Source organism: Lissotriton vulgaris, chromosome 4_1 (assembly GCF_964263255.1).
Source record: "Lissotriton vulgaris chromosome 4_1, aLisVul1.2, whole genome shotgun sequence".
Classification (NCBI taxonomy): domain Eukaryota; kingdom Metazoa; phylum Chordata; class Amphibia; order Caudata; family Salamandridae; genus Lissotriton; species Lissotriton vulgaris.
In genome coordinates, this window is record NC_141691.1 from 1,988,771,529 (window position 1) to 1,988,796,538 (window position 25,010).

General features: G+C 42.9%; 1 protein-coding gene across 2 annotated transcripts in view; it reads left to right on the plus strand.

Annotated features, from left to right (window-relative positions):
- NAPRT (nicotinate phosphoribosyltransferase) overlaps positions 1-25,010 on the plus strand; it is a 368,826-nt gene that overhangs the window by 73,533 nt on the left and 270,283 nt on the right. The window contains exons 2-3 of one of the 2 annotated variants that reach the window (XM_086966311.1): positions 15,617-15,744; positions 17,537-17,619. In XM_086966311.1, coding sequence (XP_086822437.1) covers positions 15,617-15,744; positions 17,537-17,619 — 211 coding nt within the window. Of the gene's footprint in view, positions 1-15,616; positions 15,749-17,536; positions 17,620-25,010 lie in introns of both variants that reach the window. The other variant, XM_086966312.1, reaches the window with a different exon arrangement.

A 25,010-nucleotide genomic window follows, 5' to 3' on the forward strand; every position in this document is an offset into this window, starting at 1 on the left:
ATATTGTTAAACTCCATAAAAATGTGGTTAAAAGAAAAAAAAAAAAACGGTCTCGTCAGATACCCAGATACTCTTCTGGAGAATCTGATTTATCTCCGCCATGCTTTGTGTTGTAGCTCAAGGATCAGTCCAGCGTATGCCATGTCTCGTCATCGTGATTCTCTGCAGGGTATCAAAATGCGAACAAAAGTAAAACTACAGATTTTGAGTGTGAAACGGAGTCTCCTGGTTTTAATTTTGCTAAACTGAAGTTTGCTGAAGGGGGAGATGCAAGAGTCTGAGTCATAGAGCAAAATGGCAAAGGGGTTCCATAGCATAAGTGGTAGAATGTAGCTTTGCAATGCATAGTAGGATCCTAATACAACATTTTCAAGACTTGATCACATGCTCTTGGATTGTCACAGAGATCCAAACAAGCGTAGGGTTGAGCCTAGGGGAGCGGGTGCAGACAGCCTTCAGAACGTACTGACCTAGTTCAGCCTAGCAAGCACTAAACTAAAATCCTAGCATTGTGTTCCCCGACTCTTCGCATCTCAACTCCGAAGCTGAAATTTTCAGTTAACAGAATTAGCTTGAGCGAGAAACTCTAATCGCTATATATTTTTCAACAGTTGAGCATTCATATAAGGTGGGTTCCTTTTATTTTTACAATAGGCAGAAAAAAAATACACCAAACCAACAAAAGCATAAAATGTCACTTATGACAAGCATGTAAATCTGATGATTTTATGCAACTATGTTTCGGTTTTTGGTTGGTTATCTTTGAGAACCGCCATGGTAATGCTCCGAAAATACAATTTTGAACACCTCCCATTTAGAACTGAACACCACCTTGACCAATCTGCATGAAAGTGAGTCTCCTGCATTTAATCTTTGCCAACATTTAGTGGTTTGCTGAAAGGGAAGAGGCACATTTATTACCCATTCAAAAATTGTTTTTCTATGCATTGTCGCTAACCTTAACTGCTGTTGTGTGAAAAACACCCCTGTAATAAATACATATGTTGATGTTCTTTCTTTGAAGCAGTGTAAAATCCATTGCTGTGGTGCAGGGGTAAGCACTCTCAATGGTAGTTACTGGGCCTATGTTTCTCACGGTGGAAGTTAACAAATGGGTTGCTGTTCCTCTTCAGTCCACCAGAGAGTGCAGCAGTTGTGGCTTCACCTTTTTAGAGGCCAGGGACCACCTAGTACTCTGTGCTAAGGGCATTCAATTACAGTTCTATTTTTGACCAGAGAGCAGTAGAATTCCAGTAGGTTGATTTGTGAGGGCAGCTTTATGCATTACTGATGTACAGTTACAGATGTAATACATAGAACTCTCTCCCCCACCCCCCCTCCCACATCAACCTGCTCTCCGGTCAAGCATATAACTATAATGCCCCTATTACAGTGCGAGGTGTAATACATAAAGCTGCCCTCCTAAATCAATCTCTTGACACTACTGCATTCTGGACCAAAAAATTGTAACTAAATCTAAGAGTGTGGGCTTGTAATGACGAAATCTGAAACATTTTATAAGATGAACTGCACGTATTTGCTTGGATGTACCATGTTACAACGCATACCGTTACAACTACCTACTATTACAACGCGACCATTACAACGCATACCATTACAACGCATAGCGCTTTGAGGTGCTGGATAGTGGTAAGTATAATTTACTATTCTAACTCCAGTCCCCGTGGACACTAGGGAAGGTGTTGGATAGTAAATTATACTTATTCCCTATCCTAGAGCGCCCCCCAGCGCAATGCGTTGTAATGGTATGCGTTGTAAAAGTCGCGTTGTAATGGTAGTGCGTTGTAACAAATGCGTTGTAACAGGTGTATACCATTTGCTTCAATTTACCATTCTGAAAAACTCTCTTGAAGCTTGTGGCCTGCACTCATAACTAGGATGCAGTTAAAAAGCAATGCAATGTTAGGTTATAGTACTGTCTAACACTGGGTCAGATCTGCTGAAAGGGTAGTGTGCTCAGAATGGATATGAGGTGGAAGACATTGATGGGTTGGTTAGAGGACAGGGAGTGTTTTTTACTTGTATGTGAAATATGAGCAAAGACTTTATGAAGCCGTCATAGAGGGAACTGCTCTAGACTGATCACGTCCTACCTTCGAAACAGAACTAATGCCATCCATACCCCACCTTTCACGCCCAAACCATACTCCACAAAAGCAGGGGTCCCTCAAGGTTCTATCATCTCGCCCATGCTTTTCAACATCTACATGAAGTCATCACCAGTACTGATCAATACATTTCACCTCACGTGCTATAACTATGCAGATGACACGCAAATACTCCTTCCACTGGAATGCTCCAAAGACATTGGAAAATCACCAATTTTCAGCTGTCTCAGAGCCGTGGATCAGTGGATGACTTGGAGCCATCTCAAATTGAATGCTTCAAAAACTGAAATACACACGTGTAGTGATTGGAAACATTACACCCCGCTTGCCGCATGACCTGATGACCTGGGATCACTGCCTAAAGTATCGAAGGAAGTAAGAAACCTCGGAATGACCATGGACTCCAAGCTGTTGATGAATGCCCAAGTGGATAAACTAGCAAGATCAAGCTTTGCTACTATAAAAACACTGCGACGAATATACCCTCATTTGGGATTTCCACACAAGGTCCAAGCTACCATCTCCCTTGTTCTATCCAAACTTGATTACGCCAAAAGCCTCTACCACGGATCACCTTTAACGACCATGAAAAGACTACAACGGATTCAGAACTCGGCTGCCAGCCTACTCTTGCATAACAAACCGCGAGACCACATCTCCCCTGCCTTGAAAGCCCAGCATTGGTACCGGTTGCCAGAAGATCCACGTTCAAGCTGCTTTGTATCACCCACAAAACAATACATGAAATAGGACCACTCTTCATCAGGAATAAAATCACAAAACAAATTCAACAAAGGAACCCTTTGCTCTAAAGGAGCATCTCGACTCAAAATCCCACCATACAAGAAAAAATACCCTGGGTGGCACATCCTTCTCTGTTCAAGCAGCCAAACTATGGAACTCTTTACCCCCCAACATAAGGTCCACCGACAACCACCTTACTTCAGAAAACTACTCCAGTTTTGGCTCTTCCCCATATAAGCCCCATACGCAAACAGAAATTTACAGCATATCCCTCTGTATATAAGCTTTTGTTTTCATTATAGATATTTACCTATCTTTGTGTGTTACTTTGTATAAACATGTAAAATAATTTTATGTTAAGAGAAAAAATAATAATAATGAATACATATACTTACCTCCTTTATATACCTTCAATTACTTAAGGATCTATATAGTTATCACTTTCTTCTAATTTAGCATTTCCAATGCACTACCCAATTTCTCAGCCTATACTTCGCTCAATATATCTTCTAGCCCAACCTTCTGACTCATCTCAAACTTCTTTCTACTACTCCTTCCAATGCACTACCCTATCTCTCATCTTATACATCCTCTACATCCACTCACTCATTTATCCCAAACCCCATACCACTACTATGATCGCCAGAATAACCCTTTCTAGATTCTCTCCTACTCTAACCCTCCTTGCATCATCTGACACCTCTTTTTACTATACAGATCCCCTAAAACAAACCTTTCTAAACTCTTCCCTCTGACTCCTCCCCTCCAAAACTACTTTTTACTCATCCAAAAGCCTCCTCCTACTGCTAAGACCTGAAAATAAAAAATACATAAAAATCCTTCAATCTTTTATCCCTCCACTATCCTTTTCAATCAAAATTAACAGATTGATATGTTCACTTCTCAAATTCCATATTCAACTATACTGATATACTACCCAAATAACTGAATAACATATCCACTACTCCAATTACTTCATATTTACACAATACTCATTTTCAACACTAATCCTTTATGGGTTTCGGAGTGGCGTGCTACTCGCCAGAAAAGCGCTTCAACACCCATCAGGGGTAACAAGTGCTATATGAATGCAAATCTTTCTTCCCCTTTTATCCCTCTGCTATCCTTCTCACTCCAAGTAACGAACTAATATCCACCACTGAAATTACTTCATATTTCACCATATTTATTCACCACTAATCCTTTATAGGCTTCCTGAATAGCGTGCGTCAACAAGCGCTATATAAATGCAAACCTTTGTCCTCCTCTATCCTTCTGCTATCATTCCAAATCCAAATAACTGACTAACCTATCCACCACTTAAAATGTACTTGCATGTTTCACTATACTAATTCAACACTAATCCTCTATGGGACCCGGAGTAGGGTGCTACTCGCCGAAAAAGCGCTTTGATGCCTCGTCGGGGGTAGTATGCGCTATATAAATGCAATTACAATACAATAAAAAATAGCTTCCAGCATGCAATCTTGTAGAAATTTGCACAATATTAGGATGTTCCCCCCCCTTAGCTGATATTGATATGTTTTTTGGTATATCCTGCCACCGGATTTGTGGCGACTCACTCGGAAACTGGATCATGCTGCTGATTTAGGAGGAGACTGTACTGCTATCATAGCAGCTGACAGGGATAGGACACCTGGTCATAAACCTTGTCCGCTCATACTGAATCTTCCTGGTAACATACTTACTTATATTAAAACGATGGTTCCGGCAAGGAAAATAGAATGGGCACTTCTTACTGCTTGTAATCAAAAACAGGGGGAGGCCGTCCCTGAATTCTTTACTCGCTTTGAAATCCAACAGGATTTTCAACAAACCTTTACAAAAAAAAGACAGACAGAAACAACATCTTAAGGTACGAAAGTTATCAACCACATTCTCTAAAACTTCATCTCCCTTATTCCCAACTTTTAAGGGTAAAAAGGATTGTCTCAGAACCCAAGCAATTTTCTGAACAATTCGCATTGATGACAACACGTTTTAGACAGCGCGGGTACCCAGAAAAGGTAATAACAGAACCCATTGCGAGAACAACTAGAGTAACCAGGGAAGAACTGTTCAAAACAAAAATTGAGAAGAAAGACAATCGAATAACATGCTAGAGTAAATACTCAAACATGAGTCAGCAATATAAAAAGATCATCAAAAGACATTGGGAAATATTAAGATTGGAACCCGATTTCAACAATATTTTTTTACGAGAACCGCTGTTTGTGTATACTAGATCGAAGAACATTGGAGAAATGTTGAAAACACCCACAGAAGAAGATAAAACAAAGTACCAGGGCACAAAACCATGTTGGAACTGTAGCAACTGCCATAGCCTCATTAGCGGAAGTGTAATTGCACACCCCATGAAAGGACAGAAGATACACCTGAAAGTTAATGCTACATGTGACACTACGAACATCATATATATGTTCAAATGCCCCTGCGGGAAAGCGTACATTGGTCAGACAGAATGGAAATTGAAAATAAGACTCAATGAACATAAAAGTAATATCTGGACTAAAATGATGAAGTCGACCATCACCACGCATTTTTTAGAAGCGAACATCAGATAAGCCAACTAAAAGCTTGTGTTTTGGAGGTAATAGCAAAAACATAAGGAAAGGACAACAAAAAGACTTTATTGAAAAGGGAAAACCACTGGATTTACTTCTTGAACTTACATGTTATTTATGATTAAGACTGAGTTATTTTTCACCATAGCTTATATTGTGGTAGACATGTGAGAACGTTAAGTTTTTTTGTATACAATATGGTTCTCATTATTCCGCATTGTTGTAATTATGATTCAAGTAATGGAAACGCGTATTATTGTCTCCGGCACGGCAAATCTCGCTTTTCTCATATCACAAAACACACCAACATGCAATAGGAATATTAGACAGGAACGTGGTGTCATTTTTTTCAGTTTTAAATAACTTTATTACTAACCCGAAAGCACGGTCCCTTTAAAAGCAGACCGCATGACACGCGTAACGCAACCGTAAGGAAATACGCCGCGCTTACAGCGTTCGGAGGAAAGCAGCTTACGCGTAACGAGAAGAGAGCCCGGTAAGACTAGCTTTTAGCACAAAACAGTGTTACCATTGATGCGTTTTAGCGTGCGCGTATAAGCACAGGTTTATATCAGCACTGTAGAAGCAGTTTTAACACAGAGTGGGTACACCACACCAGTGTAGAGTCTTTAAGGGCATTAACTTCACAGACCTAAGCCCACAGAATAAAAAACACAGAAACACTAATAAAGCAGCGCAATCAATAGATGTGTGTTTAACTGTCCCTGAAACACGTGCGCATAATGTTAGTCTACACCAGCACTGGAAAAGCAGCTTTCAACATCATAGCGTATTGACGAACGACATTTTATTAGCGATTAATATCAATCACGTACAGCATGCTATATCTTTGATCACTCATACTAAACCCACAAAGTTCCCCATAGAGTTGACACCAGTTTATTTATCTATTTTTGTCTAGGTAATCCCCTGATGAAGGCACGTTTGTGCCGAAATGCATTGGGAGAAATGTGAGGAGAATTGAGATACACGTTAACAAATAGATTACAATGCATTATGGGCAACAAAGTTTTGAAAATTAATAATTTTGAAAACGGAAGAAGGATAATAATACACGTATGAAAGTAACACAGTGGATAAACCATGAAATAAAAGAAATATAAAGAAGAGCACAAAACCTCTTTTAGGTTGAATTTGGCAGATTATTTAGCACTTATAGCCAGTGCACAGTGAGACAGACCAAGATTGTTTGGTACTGCTACCACAAGATCCCTTGCTCACTGTACCACTGGATTCAAGATAGCCTGGATGATGAGAATTATGAATCCAAAACCAGTCCCAGGATCATTGTTTCCAGTCCAGGGAAGACCTGGCTTGGCAGTTCGGGCTGGACAGTTCCCATGAGGCACAGGGTCAGACTGATTTGCATTTGGCCATGTCTGAACTGGGGTGGTGGAGTGAGCTAAAGAATTATGCTGGATTAAACCCAGATAAGTTGACTGGGGGTGAGTGTTTGATTTGCTCAAGCACTCCATCATCCCCGTTGGTATTCCTATGCCATAACCACATTACAAACTGTGGTAAAAACAGCTCTTATTCCGCAAAAGTCTGCCCAAGCAGCTGATCTTATTGCGCTTTTAAGGGCCTCTGAACTTAGTGAAGGGTTATCAGTGAACATTTACACAGTCAGTATGCATTTGGCGTGGCACACAATTCTGGCAAGCTTTGGAAGGAACAGGGATTCTGTGGTTCTAAAATACAGCATGGTGAATTGGTAAATAGTCTTCTTACTGCCTTGACATTGCCAAAGAGTGTAGCCATTATCAAATGTGCCCACAAGAGAATCACAGACAAAGTGGGACAAGGAAATGCCTTTGCAGATGAAGTTGCAAGAAATACTGCGAGTATACACACTAGTAGGATGTATGTATTACGATCCCAAGCTGAAAGATGGAAAAATATGTATACAGAGATCAAAGAAACGCAGCAGTTAGTTACGGAACAAGGAAAGGTAGAATTTAAAAAGGAAGGAGAGTTATATGATGAGGGATGTTGGAGGTAGAAATATATGTTGAAATGGAAGTTGCCCTATGCTTGCTTATTACCTTTTGTGAATATGGCTCATGGACCTGCTCATGTCAGTGCCAAAACACCATCTCCCAACTAGAACAGGGTTGGGATAATCAGCACATTCGGAAAACAGCTGAGCATTTGGTTAAACATTGCATGATCTGTCTACAGCACAATCCTGGGAAGGGCAACCCCTACTGGTGGATTTTCTCCACCCCAGGTTCCCTTGGAAGCACTTCAAATGGATTATATTCAGTTAGAGCGCTGTAATAATTTGAAGTATGTATTAGTAGTGATTTGTTTCTTTAGTAAGTGGGTAGAAGCTTATCCAACCAAAGAGAACACAGCCTTGACAACAGCTAAAATTCTGTTAAAGGAGTTCTTCCCCCGTTTTGAGGTTTGTAGAGTCCTATGGAGTGACAATGCCCCTCACTTTACTGGCCAGATAATAGAGAACCTAATGAAGGGTTTAGGGGTAAAACAAAAGATTCGTGCTGGCAGCGGGTCTAGTAGAGAGCCACATTGAAGTTAAAACTAGTGAAGATACAGGCAACAACAAGCCTTCATTGGCCACATGCTTTGCCCCTAGCATTAGCTGTAAATCCATCCCACATAGTAAGATTGGACTTTCTCCCTATGAAATAGTTTTTGGCAGGCCTATAAATGTACGGTGACCCCCAAGGCCAAATGTGATAAAGGAAATACAGTACCATATTTTGAGTGATTACCTGAAAATTTTTACTGAAAAGTTGTCTCTGATTTACCAGTAGGTGCATGAAGCTATACCAGACACATCAGAGGATCCGGCTCATGGTCTCCAACCCAGTGAATTTGTCCTGATAAAGAATTTTCAATGCTCTAAGAATCTAGACCCTTGGAAGAACGCCGAGCAAGTCTTGCTGGCAACCCGAACTGCTGTCTGTGTCACCAACAGACGCAATTGGATCAACGCTGCACCCTGTAAACGAATCCCAGCAACTGTTATCCAACCAGAAGGCAGAAATGATCTGAAAGACATCTTACAAACTCAGAAAAGTGTTGCTCCTCTGAATGAAGGCACTTTGTTTCCTGATCAAACTGTGCCTTCGGCAACAAGGTACAATTTACGACCAAGGAAGGGATGGAGTAGATGGAGATACCGGAGGACTTGTTTCAATTAGTTGAACGGTTTGGCTGTGACACGGTAGGATCCCAGATTCGGCTGAACTAGGTTCAGAGTGGGTTGTGATACGTGCTCAGTGGCGCCTGGGTCTCTCTCCGACCTGTGGTTGTATTGATACCAAGGAGGAGAAATTGGGATCTAGGTTGTGAAGCAATGACAAGATGTGTATGGTGACTCTGATCATATTATTGATAATATTGGCAGCAGTTTCTTGGACAATGGAGAAAGTGATTCCGGCTTGGAACTTATTGCCCTCTACTACTCCTGACCCAACGGAACATTATTACTTCACTCTTCCCTATCATGAAAAGAAACATCGAATGTCATACCTCAATAACACTTTCATACAAATGTTACATCATACTCATAATTTCACGAATACTACCAACTGCTGGGTATGTGGAATGTTGCCAGCCCATCAGAAGAAGAGAGGAATGCCTCTCAGTCCCCTGCCATTTTCACATAATGGCTTATGTGGAGCCTGGTTCGCACTGTTGTTGACCTCTGCCGCTGTTAATATTGCTCCACCGGATGTAGGCAGACTTAATACACAGCTAAATAAGGTTGGTTACCCAGATGATTAAGGCCTCTCACAGGCCAAAGGAACTGGATGGGAAATGGAGGAGTATCGCAGAGGAAATTCCTCCACAAGATACGTTTTTTCTAACGCTCTAACAGCCACTGGTAATGGACCTCCTGTTCTCGATGTGACTAGAGCCCGAGCAAATCTCTGTGTAAGCAGCATTGACAGTATACCTGTGGGAAAAAAGTGACTGTACTACAGTATTGAATATCACTGGAACAAACAATAGTAGTTTTTTATCCTCCCATAACACTTCATTTGTGGAAACAAAGGTTATTATCTACCAATCGGATGGTCCGGAATATGTTGTGTCCTTTTTGCTTACTCTTGTGTTCTTAGCACCTGCATCTTATCACAAAGACCAGAACCTATTTAATGACATCTCCTTGAATAGATTTAAAGGAACTATAAATAATGATGATGTAGATCAAACAGATCAGCGTTGCAGCAATATGCTGATTTTAACTTGGCATTCTTTTTCTTTGTTGGTGCAGCCCTAAAAAGTAGAAAGATTAGACACCGGACCCGAGTGGTACTCAAACAGCAATGGCTCTTGGAAATATTACGGAAGAGCTCCAAATTACGAGAATTGTAACATTACAAAATAGGATGGTATTAGACGTAATACTAGCTGATCGTGGTGGAGCATGTCTCATTATCGGAAGTAGCTGTTGTGTGTTTATCCCTGACCACACCCTATATGTTTATGACTCCATTTCCAAATTGCATAAAATAGCTGCAGAATTACATCAAGACCAAGGAACATGGACTTGGTCTGAGTGGTTATGGGGAATAATTTCTACTTGGGGCTGGAAATTGTTAATGGGAATAGCAACTATAGGAATAATTTTTCTCACTTGCTGTTGCTGCATTCAATGTGCCCCTACGATATGTATAGCTTGTATAGCCAGTTGTAATAATATTAAACCTCCCTGATTAATGTTCATGAATTGAATCGAGAAATTGTTGCAAACTGAAATTTACGAACATCGATATACGAGATTAATATGTGTACTTTTAAAATGGATTCATCATAGGCTGGAAATAAAGGACTGTTAAAAGGTAAAATCTGATTCTCTTGTTTTTTGATTAAGCTGTGCCTCGTTCATTTTTCACCCATGCCCTAATTCCAGTCTGGCTCTATCCATGTATAAACATGAGTAAAGAATCTAGATTGGGGCATTGAAGGCTGTGTATACATGCAGAGTCAGCGCAAAAGAACAGCTGGCGTCTGCCCGGGGTTTTTCAGACAATGGTAAAGCCTCAAGTAAAGTTTACTCAGATAGCATATCTTGTTGTGCAGCATTAGGACGTGACAATTGCACAAGAAACCAAGGCTGTTGATTCTTACCATTACCTAATTTGTGTGTTCTTCCCAAAGCTCTATTTACCTCTGGGCGTCCCTTGTTTGTGATCTTTTGCTACAAAAACCCCTGTAGCCATCATTCAGTGTGCTTCCTCCTAGAGTAGCTCTATGGTGCTTGTGGGATGAGCCCCTATTCATGAATGCTAATAAATGATCCCTGGTTTGTACTTCACTGCAGTGTCGATTCCACCTTACAAGTTAGGAACTCGTAGACTAAGGGTGACCCTGCACCAGTGGGTTTTCAATAATCCGTTTCCATAAGATGATCAAGAGGGTGCGCCCATCTCTACCAGATGATAAATCGGATACCAGATGATAAATCGGATGAAGCCACAAATAGCCTAGCCTCGTAACAAACTATAAATGCGTTTATGGAAATGATGGTCATAGGGTTTTGTCACATGTATCATGGACAGGTACTCAGATGCCAGGCATGGCTAAAATATACTTAATTACGACTGGAGATACAAGCCGGGGTGCTTGCTAGACTTGCCATTCGATGATGAGGAACTCTTCATTGAGTAGGTCATTGAGGTACTCCATCACGTCAAGGCAGACCCAACACAGGGTATAGGCACACTGTCAGTAGACCACATGGGTCCACTCTCGGCTATCAACTCCTAGGAGAAGATGTTGGGGCATCAAAGTGACGAGGCATTGTAGAAAAGGTGGTTTCCACGCAGATGAAGGCATGATTGCCCTGGGTACAGCAGCATTTCCCAGGTCTGCAGGGGCACTTATCACAAGGCCTCAATATGTGACACAATCAACTTGGACTGGTGGTGATGAAAATCGTGCAATCTAGTCACACACTTGAGTTCAAATAGTTGACTCCTCCCATGTCCCCTGCCGCCCCCCCCCCCCCCCCCCACCTCCCCAGCCCCACCACCCCTTCAAGAAACCCACATCCCGACACTCGTATCTGCTTGCTGGTACAGAAGAAAGACAAAGTACCATAAATCATCATACACTTGGGCTTTGTGAACGGGTTGATCAGAAAGCATTTGTTCAAGATGGCAATCTTAAAGGTGATACTCTTCCTGCATTATTGCATTGGGCCTAGAAGGCACATGCTTTCATACCTCTATCCAATGAAAAGACTGGAGATTCCTTAGATTCAGAGTGGACCAAGGACATTGGTAGCTCAGGGTGTTGCTGGTGGACTGCTGTCTGCTGCCATACTTTTCACAAAGTATCTGATAAAAGTTTCAGATCGTCCTCTCGTTTAGTGGGTGCACATGTTTGTACTCTGCCTTTACAACTGTTTGGTGAAGTCACAATTGTTCTCAGAGGCTGAAGAGACCAACTGTAAAATGCACAGAACTGTTGTAGGCTTTTTTGACAACTTCCCAAAGTCTCTATCTATCCCTTCTCTTCCTCTAAGCATACCTAGACTCTACCTGCTGCAGGAAATAGCCAATCGAACACAGGCAGAAGGCCTTGCTAGAGTGGTCTGCATCAGTACGGGTGTCTCCTGAAGTGGCTACACGAAAGCCCACTACTCTGTTGTGCCTTATGTTGTTCTACAATACATCATCATTGTACTGCTGTGCAGGCTTAGGGTGAGACACCTCCAAGAAAGAACAAGCATGAAACCAACCTCCACAAAGGAATAAAAACCATCGCCAAATGGATGAAGAACAGCCCTCTGAAGCTGAACTCAGACAATATGGAGGTCCTCATCCTCTGCTCCACCCCATCTGCCTGGGACGACTCCTGGTGGGCGACAGCCCTGGGAGCAGCACCGACACCCACCGACCACGCATCCAACCTGGGATTCATCCTCGATTCAACACTCTCCATGACCAAGCAAGTCAACGCCATCTCATCCTCCTGTTTCAACGCCCTCTGCATGCTCTGCAAGATCTACAGGTGGATACCCACCAAAACAAGAACAACGGTCTCCCAGGCCTTAGTCAGCAGCAGGCTAGACTACGGCAACTCCCTCTACGGAGCAGCCTTGGCAAAACTCCTGAAACGACCACAACGCATACAGAACGCCTCTGTACGCTTGATCCTCGACATCCCTCGACGCAGCCATATCACACCCCACCTGAGAGACCTACACTGGCTTCCCTTCAACAAGAGGATCACCTTCAAGCTCCTCACCCACGCACACAAAGCACTCCACAATAACGACTGACATACCTCAAAAGCCGACTCCCCTTCTACACCCCGAACCGCCGTACCCCGCATCCGAAGAGTGAACACCGGCAGCAGATCGTTCTCCCACCTTGCTGCCACAACCTGGAACCCCCTCCCATCCTCCTACGGAAGACCCAGGACCTACTCCCCTTCAGGAGGCTCAAGACCTGGCTTTTCGAGCAGTCTCAACACCCCTCCCCTCGCCTTGAGACCCTCACGGGTGAGTAGCACGCTTTACAAATGCTATGATTGATTGATTGATTGATTGATAGAAAAGGAGGGACTACTAAGCAAACTAACCAAAGTAAAAAAAAGCACTTACAAAAGACAGTCGCAAGAGCCAATTGAAAACCTGGGCAGGTGATGGGTAAGGTGTAAAGCCCATATCGTGACACAGCAGGTCTCGAAGAGACCGCACAAGCGCTGCCTAGGCGAGACCTAAAAACTCGACACACAGGGTTCATAGGTGACATGGGAGTGACGGAACAAAGTTCAGGTGACTGACGGAATGAAGTCCGTGCTCAGCTTTATGACTTGATTATCTTAATTTGACAGCTGTAGTGCAACAAAGGTGGTGCTCGGGTTTTTCAACTACTACATTGACATGGCCATGTCATTTAGGTCTGTGTCTCAACTGTTCGTGTCGTTCAGGCAGCTCCTGCAGACCAGGCCGTGAAGATCCTTACACCAGGATGCTATCTCCACTAGCTACTGGCCAGACTGCCATTACATGTGTCCTATATGGGCCGTCTTAGCAGTGCATCTTAACTGGACAAGTGGGATTATTCAGTAGAGCATTCTCACTCCCAGTAATGACATCCACATCAGTGATATTGTTCTGGCGTGACCAGATCTAAAAGTTTTAAATATGAATATGAGCCACACTTTTTTTTTAAAAAACTATCGAGTTTTCAAAATACATATCCAAATGGATCTCAGGAAATATCAGCACTATATAAAAAAACGCCCGCCGGCGTAAGCAAGCAAGTAGTCACAGAAAAACAATACCTTCACTGAAAATTGTCCAGTACTTCCGCTTGTGGAACTGGAGAATAGTGTTCGTCATCCTCCCAAACCACCCACAATCCTGTACTTAGTGATGACATAATACAATATTTATCAAACCGCTAGGATCTCTTCACACAGTCGGTGTGCTCCCTTCACAACTCCAGTCCATCCCTACCCAAACTGCCGCCCATTCCTCCCCGCCCCCAGGCATGTCGCTAACTATCAATACAGTCTAGGGCTACATCAGAATGTTAACTATCTCCTGTGCCAACTAGCCTGTGCCGTTAGAAGCTTGGTGGGGTGCGCTCAGTATGGTGGGTCAGGTCGATTGAGTGGTCTAAAGTCAGGAACTGTGGCACTGCCGGTTGATCAGAGATTCTGGTCCAGGCCCTCTCCATCTAGGCTATCTTCCCTATGCTCAGCTGGGTGTCTCAGGAGCCCCACTAGTGCCTCCCATGCCCTAGCCGCCTCTTGCGTTTTCTCACTCCCTGTCCTTTTAGCCATTTGCGTTCTGACTGTCCCCTCTCATTCTGCCCATCGCAAAAATTCCCTCGTCCATCTGGATATGTTAGGGCCACTTCTCGCCTTCCAATGACTAGTGATTTCCCTTTTAACCAAAACCAGTCCCAAGTCCAAAGACTTGCTCGTGACCTTGTTCCTGGCCGTGTGGGGGAACCAGTGCAGAAAGCAATACCCTGGGGACGGCACAACCTCTCTATCCATTGTATTAGCTAAAACTGTGGTGACCCCCTCCCAGTAGCCCCTCAAGGCAGGACAATCCCAGAACATATGCAGAAACTCTGCTCCCTCCACCGAACATTGTGGACAACCAGCCGATTGGACACCAAAGTATTCATTAATTTTACCCGGGGTGAGGTATGCTCTGTGCAGGACATAGAAGTGGACCTACTGTAATCGGGCATTTCTGGAGCTCTTACAGGCTCTCTCCACCAGCTCTCGCCATTGCTTCTCGTCTATAGCCTCCCCCAAATCTTCCTCTGATTTGAGGCGTAATGCAGTCAAAGGCTGCAGTATTTCCTGTGTTAGCAGCATATAAAGGCAAGTAATGGCTTAAATGTTCCAGCTGCTATCACTATATATTGCCAAAACAGCAGTTGATGGACAGAATGCAGGACAATGTCATACATTCACCCCAGTACAGAGCTCTGGGCCTAAATCCATAGTTTTTTTGCTCACCATGCCATTTCAGTTTGAACCCAGCCATATGCAAATCAGTCTTGACCCTGTGCCCAATGGAAACAGTCCAGCCCGAACTGGACTGGAAACAGGCATCCTAGGACCACTTTCGGGGTTTCACCCCTCTTCAGCCAGGACAGCTTGACTCCAGTGGCATAGAGAGCACGAGACCTACGTCTGAGATACCCGTCCCAATCGGGATGACAAATGCAGTTCGGGCTGGACTGTTCCCATTGTATGTCTTTGTAACTGCAGAAGCAATATCTTGTAGCCTGCAAGTTGCACCTATGGCTGTATTCGTGTGATGTGCCATAATAGGGCATAGGGAGTACATTCAGATTTTTGTGCGTCTTGAGAAGCCCCTAGATGCTTGCTAAAGTAGGGGCTTTGATCGCCATTCCTTTCTGTCAGTGTAATAGGTGTGAGAGTTGTGGCCTCTAGGGTTCCTCAGGGCTCTCAGTCTAGTGATTTTACATTTATTGTAGGTTTTCACTGTCTGTAATGGAGACATTTGATTCATGCAGTTGTATTGCCATTGCATGTATCCATTCATTCCTTGCGGGATGTGGCTCAGTCTGAACGTAATATGCAAACTTCACTGTGTGGTTTTTGTTTTGTGGAACCTTGGGCTCACTCCTCTGTTGCTTGTTTTTTGTTTTGTTTAAGAAATTGCATACTTGGAGTCTGCCCTCCCGAGCACTGTGGACAAGGCCTTCTTTGAGTACCTGAAGACGGTGGATGCCTCTGAAGTGACTGTGAAGTCCATCGCGGAGGGTTCTGTCGTATTTGCGAGAGTAGGTATGTTTTATAAATCAAAAATAAGCACTGTATAGTTGTAAAAGTCAAAAACGCAATTATCTGAGCACTTGTGCCTCATTCTTTCGTGTGCTATGCATGCTATGGCAGAACCATTACTTCCTCAGATGCTAGTCTCTACCGTGTCCTATTTGCTGGAGGTGCTTTGATTCTGATGGTTGTGCCGTTCATTGAAATAGCTAAATATCAGTGGCTGTAGTGTGAACTCAGGGATATACCAGTAGAACGTTTTTACAAAAGACATTTTGGGGAGAGGACCTCTTTAAATATCTGTGATATATGTAAGATGAGGCAAAGTGAAATAAGTAAATCTGCCTACCGAAAGTTATCTAGGGCTGGGGATGTTACTATGCATGGTAAGACCTTTCCTTATGAAGCATGCAGAAGAGGCTGTCGTCTGAGTGACCTGCTCATAATGGTGAGTTTGATCCAGAGGCCTGAATTAAAGGGCCACATTGGGTGTAGGTTGTTTGCATATCTGCCTACCTATCATACCTAGCTGAACTTTCGTTGTAGTAAAATTGACCAGACCTCTCTCTTGCCTAATATCAGGCATGATCCAAGTCTGCAACTAGTTGCTGAAGGCCTGATTTTTTCACATCGACTGTACTTTCCTTTTGATGCAGCGTAACACCAGACCGAACCAGAGGCAATATTTATTCTTTGGTAACATTGTCCACAAGCATACGAGAGTTGAGGGACAAAGCTTGTTTGTGATTAAGATGGCACCGTTGCTCTAATGCTTTGGTGGTCGATATGGAGTGACCCTAGCTGTAACTGGGCTCTGTGGACGGGGGTGTTTAGGGGATGAAGGCTGGAAGGTAATGAGGGACAGATAGGGTTCACAGCATCTTTCAAGTCAAAGGAGGTGGTGTTGCTTTCTTATTTGCTTTTGACGGATTTCGGGATGCCGCCTTAGATATCAGAATGCTGACTTGAAGATATCAAAATTAATGACCTGCATCGTAAGATGATGTAGGGTCATTTATTCATGGGGAGTTGGTGGAAGGTTCAATGTCTGGGTGGGGATGTTGGTAGTGTAGCTAGAGCCTTTGGGTGCTAGACCATGGATTGATTTTTATAGACCTGGGTTTTGGATTTTTATTGAAACCTGTGCTATGCAAACTGTGCGTATGCACAGTCTGAAGAGTGAGTTCAGGTAGGTACTTGCTAATTGAAATATTATACAGATGTCAAAGTTCAGCATTTTATCGAAAGAAATTGAAATGCTATAGGCGAAGCCCGAGATGAGGCTAAATAAGTGATCTATGTTCTAGATAAGAATATTTTGAGTAAGTGTATGACGAGGCTTGCAAATAATTCTTAGGTTGTAATAAGAAAAGGTTGCTGTACAGGTACCGAAGTTCGATAGCAGCATTTTGATGTCGGTATTGACTCCAAGGGGCGAACCATGCAGACATTACTGCAATGTCAGGTGAGAACATCTAAAATTTCAGTGCATGGATTTGAAGTCATAGTTGCAAAATTGGCTCTACTTTTCTCCTCTACTGCAACCTCTTGCATCTGAAGACGCTGGTCTCGAGCTAATGTACTATAGAATCTTTGTCCTTATTCAGTTAGTCAAGTTATTGCAAATAGCTTTATATTGCATTAATGAAACATTTCCTATAATTGCTCACATACTACCCACTCTGCTTGCTATCACTTTATCTTTGAATTACGATGCATAGATGGAGACTTGAGTGTGTTTTGCATAATGGCTGTATAGCAAATAGGGTCTTAACTTCACAGTGTAAGCATCTCTTTCAGGAGCCGTTAATGCAAGTACGGGGACCTCTGCTGGTGGTGCAGCTGCTGGAGACTACTCTGCTGTGTCTGGTGAACTTTGCTAGGTGAGTGCCAAGAATATCTCACACGGTGGAACACACAGGTAAACTATGTCCTAAGTGTGCACTCTTCTTAGCCATTAGGACCTAGGGTATAATGTGACCCCAGAGAAACAGTAGCAAATCCTAATCGGCATGAGAACTGAAGCATACCAACAAACAAACAAAGAAATTACATTCATAAAGCCCTTAAGCACTTGCAAGGTGTGGCTGTGTACTGTACCACTGGCTATGTGGAGTCCTATATTAAAAGTGGAATGGGCAGATTTGGTTAATATACAAAAAAGTGGTCCTCCTGTACCAAAGCATTTTGCAAGTATTTGTAATTGATTTTTTTATATTCTTACTGTCCTTCTGTGTTCTTTACTTTGACAGGAGCAGTTTATAGTTTGACTCTCTTTATTGGTATTGTAAACACATACACCTACCTGCAGCCAATGACTAGTGGGGGCATGATGGGGAAAGGCTAAAGAGGAGCGTGATCCAGCAGGCCTAAAGAAATTCTGTCTCAAAAGCACCATCCTACACCATGATACTCACCATTAATCATAAACTCTTCACACGGCCCATAAATGACTGAGACAAGAATTAGCCAACTCAGTCATGTGACCTAATTAATCAGAACTATTCACAAACTATTTACAATTATATACTACTGCAGTTTATCATTATCATGTTTATTAAATAAAGTCATTTAATTAAGCCACCTAGGCAATGGATTAACTGATGGTAACTAGACTCAAAATAATCAAGACCAGCTTGTCATTTCAAATCTATTTTATTAACTTTATTTTCAAATAAAGAGCATTTTAATTAATAAATCTTTTATTAGCATTTAATAAGCATCATTTTATTAAGTAAAGTCACGTTAGACAGTCAGTTTCAAAACAAAATCAGCGCGGCAAGTATATAGGCAGTAAGAAACTCATTCCCTAAACCCTATTTCCCTAACTAAACTTAATAAAACCTAAAAAGGAAAGACATTAGTTTATTCTCCCTTACGTGAGTCAAAAGTCCGTCAGCATCTCACGCCCTTCAGGTTTCAGGAACGAGCCAGCAAAGCTCCTCCCAAGGGGCCAAGTTTTATACCTTTTCTCTATCTAAAACTAACTAAAAGAATACCTTTTAAAAGACATCCAGCGCTTTCATTGGCTGACAGCCGTCAGTCCACATTAGATCATCCTTTTCTCATTCCAAAATCGTGCCTTTCTTAAACGTCTTTGTCGATTGTCCACAAGCGACATTGGCTTCCGAGGTATTTGCAACAACTTATTAAATAACAGTTCGCTGCTTCCTCAGCTTGGCTTTTCTGGCGCATCCTGTCCTTGGAATTTATACAACACGGAGCACATCCTGCACAGTTCCACATACTATGTTTACTGACGATTATGAATGTGACAAACTCTTTTTTCATTCTTTTGCTGTGCTCGGCTCATCATGACAGGATTCCAAACACCCATTTATAAGCTAGGCCTCAAGCCTCTTTCTCGAAGAACTAGTATTATTATTATTATTATTATTATTATGTTTCTTATATAGCGCCATAATCGACCCCCGAAGGGGTATCTCCGCGCTTGCCTTGGGAACCCGCCCTGGCTTTTCCCTGTGAGATAGCCCCTACAGGGCATCCCCAAGGTGAAAGCGAGGCATCCCGCCGCGGGGGGCCGTTGTGGAGATTAAGCAAGCTTAATGCCCAGAGTTGCAGAGTGTGAACCCATGATTAGGTCAGGCACCGAAGCGAGAATTATCGAGTCCATGGACATTTGAGCTCAAGACCCTGCCGCGTCGGGAATTGAACCCTGGTCCCGGGTCTAACCTCTGCTTCAGGGTCTGCCTGCTCTAACCAGTGAGCCACACTTCTCCACTCCAGTATGCAAAGAAACACAAAACATTAATTAATTTGAGTAATGAAAGTCATTCTGTTACCCACCCCCTTTACTAAAGTTAACCCATTCGTTTGTTATCTAGCTTTAAGCACGATTAAGCAGCAATTATAAAGACCTTCACATGGGCCTCAGGATTCTCTGCCACAAAAAAGACACGACATAGACGAAAGCACATTTAAAATAAGCACATGCCAATATTTAAACGGCCGCAATTAATGTTGACAAAACAAATAGACAAAGTTAGTTTATTAATTCAACGTACGCATTTTTAAACTAGGTTGAATTAGTACAAATCATGCATAAACCCATTAATATTATTAATTCATTATGGAACTATAACTTAGCGAGTCAAAACGCATTTTATTTCTTAATCTCGCTTCATCAAGCGAAATGGGTAAATAGCAAAGTAACTTGCCCATTCCCCTTGCCTTAGAAGTGTGAATACCAGCTTAGTACTCATGAGCTGAATTTGGGCCCAATTTACCAAGGATTTCTCTTCAGGAAGGGCGATTGTATGTGATCGATCTCTTTCTCATTGTCACTCGATAACTGTAATGCTGTTTTAATTGTAAGTGTTGGGAGTTGAGTATGTGAAGGATTCATCTAGTTTTATTTCTGCACCCTCTCTGGTCAGGGTCTCTCAACCCCTCCATCAATGGATTAAATTGTTGCACTAGAATATCAGTGAAACGTTGTGTCGAAATTTTAGTAGGATATGTGTCTGTACGAACTGCAAATGGTGGGGTCGTTTCCAATGTTAAGGATAACAGTTAGAACAGCCTCTTTCCTTGTATAGGTTTCGCAGAAGGGTTGTAGAGGTTCGTTATTATCAGGGCTAGTAAAGAGCAAAAGGTTTTACAGAATGTTGGTGTCTGGGCCAGGGCTGTTACTAACTTGTAGTTTATAAAGTCCGGAGATCCCTTCTTATTTTGAGATATCTGTTTCTAATGATTCGGCCTACTGGTGTGGCCGTGGATATGTTCGACTTTATTTCCATCTCTGAGATGTATTGTACGGTTCCTCCTAAGTGTTTTTAAGCCAGGGTGATATCGTTGTCTGTTTTGGTGCCTCCTCTCTGGGGTTGGTAATTTCTGTAAGCCTATCCTTAGATGTTTTATTCCTTAATTTGCTGCCGAGCAATTTACCTGCAGTGTTTCCCCTCTTGTAGTAATGGTAACGTGTACGAAGAAAAATGTATTCTACTTAATTTCTATTGCTCTGGGTTGCTGCCAGGCCAGCAACAGCTTCTGTCTTAGCCTCTGTTCATTTGTGGTTGGTTTCCAAGTCCCTTACCTTTCCATCAAGTCTTGCTATCCTTTGCACCCTTCTTTTAAGTTTTATGGCAATGGGAATAAATTTGCCCCATATCACACCCTTAAGAATATCTTATAAAGTAGCTATGTGCCTCGTTTATCATTTACTTGTGGAAAGCGCTGGATCACCCCCTTGTATTTCGGTTTGGATGTTTTCATTCTTGGTTCGGTTGACATTTAATCCACAGCTCTTGCTGGAGTGCTGTGCCCTTGGGGATTCCTCGGAGTCGCATATTGGGGAGTGGTCCAACAAGACTGTCATTCTGATCTTAGCCTACTCTGTTTCTGCTAGAATGTGTGGTGTCCCTAAGAAATATTCTAAACTGACATCTAACTGTCTGGACCAGTGGCAAGCAGTAATATTTAGAAGTGGAGGTGCGCCGGAGCAAAAGGGATGTTTTAACCTAGTGACTGGCTCTATGATAGATTCCTTTATTCTCAATGCCAAAGCTCTCAATCATGGCCCGTTATCAGTGTTTTATTTGTAATTGGTCATTATTGAGAGCTCTGAATTTGAGGCTGAAGGCAGTGTGAGTTTCTCATAGTGCCTGTCAGTGAGTCAGAAAAGTAAACAATAAGATAAAGGTAATGATGTCCCCATGTGTCTTGGGTGTTCTCTTTGGCAATCCCAGCAATTCACCTCTATCACTCCAGACACTGATCTCATGCTGATGATAATGTTAACCAGCATGAGGGAAGAGCCAGGATTAGTTGGAGCGGGCTGACTCAAAGAGTCTTTAGGCACTGGGGACCTCTGCTTTCTCTCCACCATGATGTCTGTGACAGCTCGGATTGGAGAGGTTTGAGGTGCGCATGCAGGCTGACTGTCACAAGACAGCTGGCCAAAGTGACATGCTCACTTTAACCAGGAGTGGGCACCATTCTATCCCTGCTGCAATTTAGCACTGATGGCCCTGCCTGCCCTGACTCTTGGCTCTGGTTGGGAGCAGCAGTAGAAAATAAAATGGTAGTAAATTAATTGTATTACCATTTTATTTTTCACCACTTCTGCTTTTGCAGCAGGGGGCTGACGTACCTCCGCCCAAACGGAGGAACGGCCGCTAGTTGGAACACTGAGGAAAAAGTGTATTCCCTAGAACTTGGACTTAGAGAGCGCCAGATCTCGATCAATCCCAGGTTGTTTAACCATTCCAATTCACTGCAAGATAGCAGTCCTTTCTAGCCAGTGCGCTTCACCAATCTGTCTGGCGTTATGTCCAGAATAATAATAAGGTCTCCCTGATCAGGACTTGCTATCGGGTGAGGTGACGACCTTTTATAGGACCTCTCTAATGAACTTATCTCGGTTTTCATTGGAACACATGCCATTGCTATGGTAAATATGTGATCCTTGGGGACAGCTGTAGAGTTGGGAACCTCCTGGCTATTTCAGCAAATGTATTTTTAGCTACCCCCTTGCACATGTAGGCCACGGGATATCCACACCACCCTTCTTATTGGGACCAGAGGAGAAATAATGCCTATGGATCCATCTAGATCTCAAGTAGCCTCTGTTGCTTTTGATGTGGTGAATCTCCTGGGGAGTCAGCAAGGACTCCCAAGGAAGTGGTATCAAGTGATAAAATCGAGGATGTACCCTCTGGGACTCCCAACATTGATGCCACACTCAAAAACAAATTGTAAACCTTTCCCCCCACCCCTCAACTGGAAATGAACCTTTAAAATGTTCATATACATACATAGTTTACTGGTACGTTAAGAATTCTTTTCATGTTTAAACTTGTTTTGAGGACCTTTCTTAAATCCCTATCCTCAGATGCTGGCGTGGCCTGACCCGCCCCACCGTTCCTCAAGTTGTTTACCGTGTCCCCCTCCGCATGCTGAAGAGCTTAGTTATTTTTTTAGTCTACTTCAGAATACAGTTCCTAGGGAAGGTCTCAGTCCGCTCCAATTAAAGGATTCTTTCTGCACCTGCAGTTCCATCTTCCTGTTGGTACTTTTAGTTACAGCTTCCTTTTTATGGAGGATTTTTTCGGAGGAGGATCTGTGAGTTTCTTTTTGAAGGTATCTTGGACCATCTCTTTTGCTTTTGACTTATGGGTTCTCGTTCATCTCAAGTGGATGTGGCTGATTTGGTACCCTCTGGAGAATCAGCGATTCCAAGAATAGTGTGCGACTCAGTATAGTACACAGTGTTTCAATATTCCAAAAGAAGTCTGACCTGAACATTTGCCGCACCTCAGTTTGATTTTTTCTCTCTCAGACAGTCTCAAAAGTTGTCACCGGTGATGTGGGCCACGGCCAAAATGTCATCTTTCTTCTTTTTTTTTTTTGTTTACACAATTTTATTAATTTTATCAATAAAAAATATCAATTAAAAAACTAACATGTGCAACCTAATGGTGACTGTAAAATCAGAGTAACCACTTTTTACAAAATTGCGGTCCTTATTTTGAAATTTCTGGTCTTGCAGGGCCAGAGTAATACCATGTCAGTGGAAAGGTGAACCAGCATAATAGAAACTTGAAACAAGGAATACCGCTGTATCGGGTAGTCTCTCCAGCCTGGCAGTCCTGCTGCTCACAATCACAGGCCTCCTGTACAATCATGTTCCCGGAACTCCCGTCATCTTTTTAAATTTGTTCAGACACCTTCTCAACATGTACACCATTTCCTCAGCTTGCATGCACCAGTCCACATTCCTGGCCCATTGGGGGTGCTCTGTGTATCTTAACACATCCCCCCCCCCCATCAAGAACATCCCTCTTGGCCACAGTAAGGGCAGTGTTACAGGATAGATGGGTATATCGTAGTAACGTCCTACTCCTCCCCTCCCCCCCCCCCCTCTCCCCCACCCCCTTCCCACCTTCTAAATCTCGAGCCACAACTTTGGTCAGTTCCCATTCTGGACAATGACCTCTTTTAGCATCTGCTTTACCTCTGATTAGAAATGTTGCACCTTTAGTCATTCCTACAGTAAGTAAATAGTGGTGTGCCTTGTTGTTTACATCCTCTTAGACATCTGCCTGATTCCATTTTTACGACTTTAAAGAGACCTGTATGGGTGTAATGGGCTCAGTGCAGTATCTGCAAGACTGGCAGGATTACCCTTCTGTCGTAGAGACCCCTTATTGGACTAACAGGGCAATCCGTGTGGGTCCAGCGTTCCATAGTAACAAGGTTGTTCGACCATTCATGGATTGAAAAAATCTGCCTCAAATTGCATGTGGTGTGTTTTGCAATGTGTATAAAAACATACATTGGCAGCGTAATAGTTCTGTATAATGCGGCCCTACCTATCATAGACAATGGAAGCCTCCATGTCACATCAACCTTGTATTCACCAAGAATCCAATTGAGATTTTGGTGCATGAATTCTGTTAGATCCCCAGTTATAAACATCTCCCGATATTTTAATCCCTCATGGATCTAATGCAATGGGTAAGGACAGTCCTCGGTTGATATTTACACCTGAATATTTTTCGAAGATCTGCAAAACTTCCAAGGCCCTAGATTTAGAGTGCAGGTGATCTGCTAAATACAGAAGGACACCATCTGCATATAGGGCTATAACATTCTCCCACTCAGGACCCCATCATGTACCTTGTATGACTGTCTGTCCTCATCCAAGGCATGAGAGGCTCAACTGTGAGTGCAGAAAGAATGGGATACAGTGGCCATCCTGACGGGTGCCCCTTCCCAGCCTAAATTCTCGGCACACCCTGCCTTTACCCACATTCAAGCCAGCGGTTCGGTGTAGAGCAGGATGATCTATCCTCTAAATTCAGGGTCCAAGCCCATTTTCAGTAACCCCTCCATGAGGTAGGGCCACTCAAGTTAATTGAATGCCTTCTTGGCATAGAGAGATAATGGGACTGTAGGTTCTTGCATCAACCCCTCCTTGTGCAGCACCCTATATTGAGGTTGTAGTTTATGATGCGTGGACTTGTGTGGCATGTATTCTGACTGGTCTTCAGCCACCAGTTTTTCAATGATCTGGAGTAACCCAATAGCCAAAATCTTTGCTAGTATTTTGGCCTCAATAAGAAATAAGGAAATCGTTCTGTAGGCTTCCCCATTTTATGTACGAGGACAAATGTAAATTTAAATGTATTGCGACTTATATAGCGCACGTATCACCCGAAGGCATCAAGGCGCTTGCCTTGGGAAACCGTCCTGGCTTTTCCCTGTGAGATAACCCCTACTGGGCATCCCCAACATGAAAGCCAGGCATCCT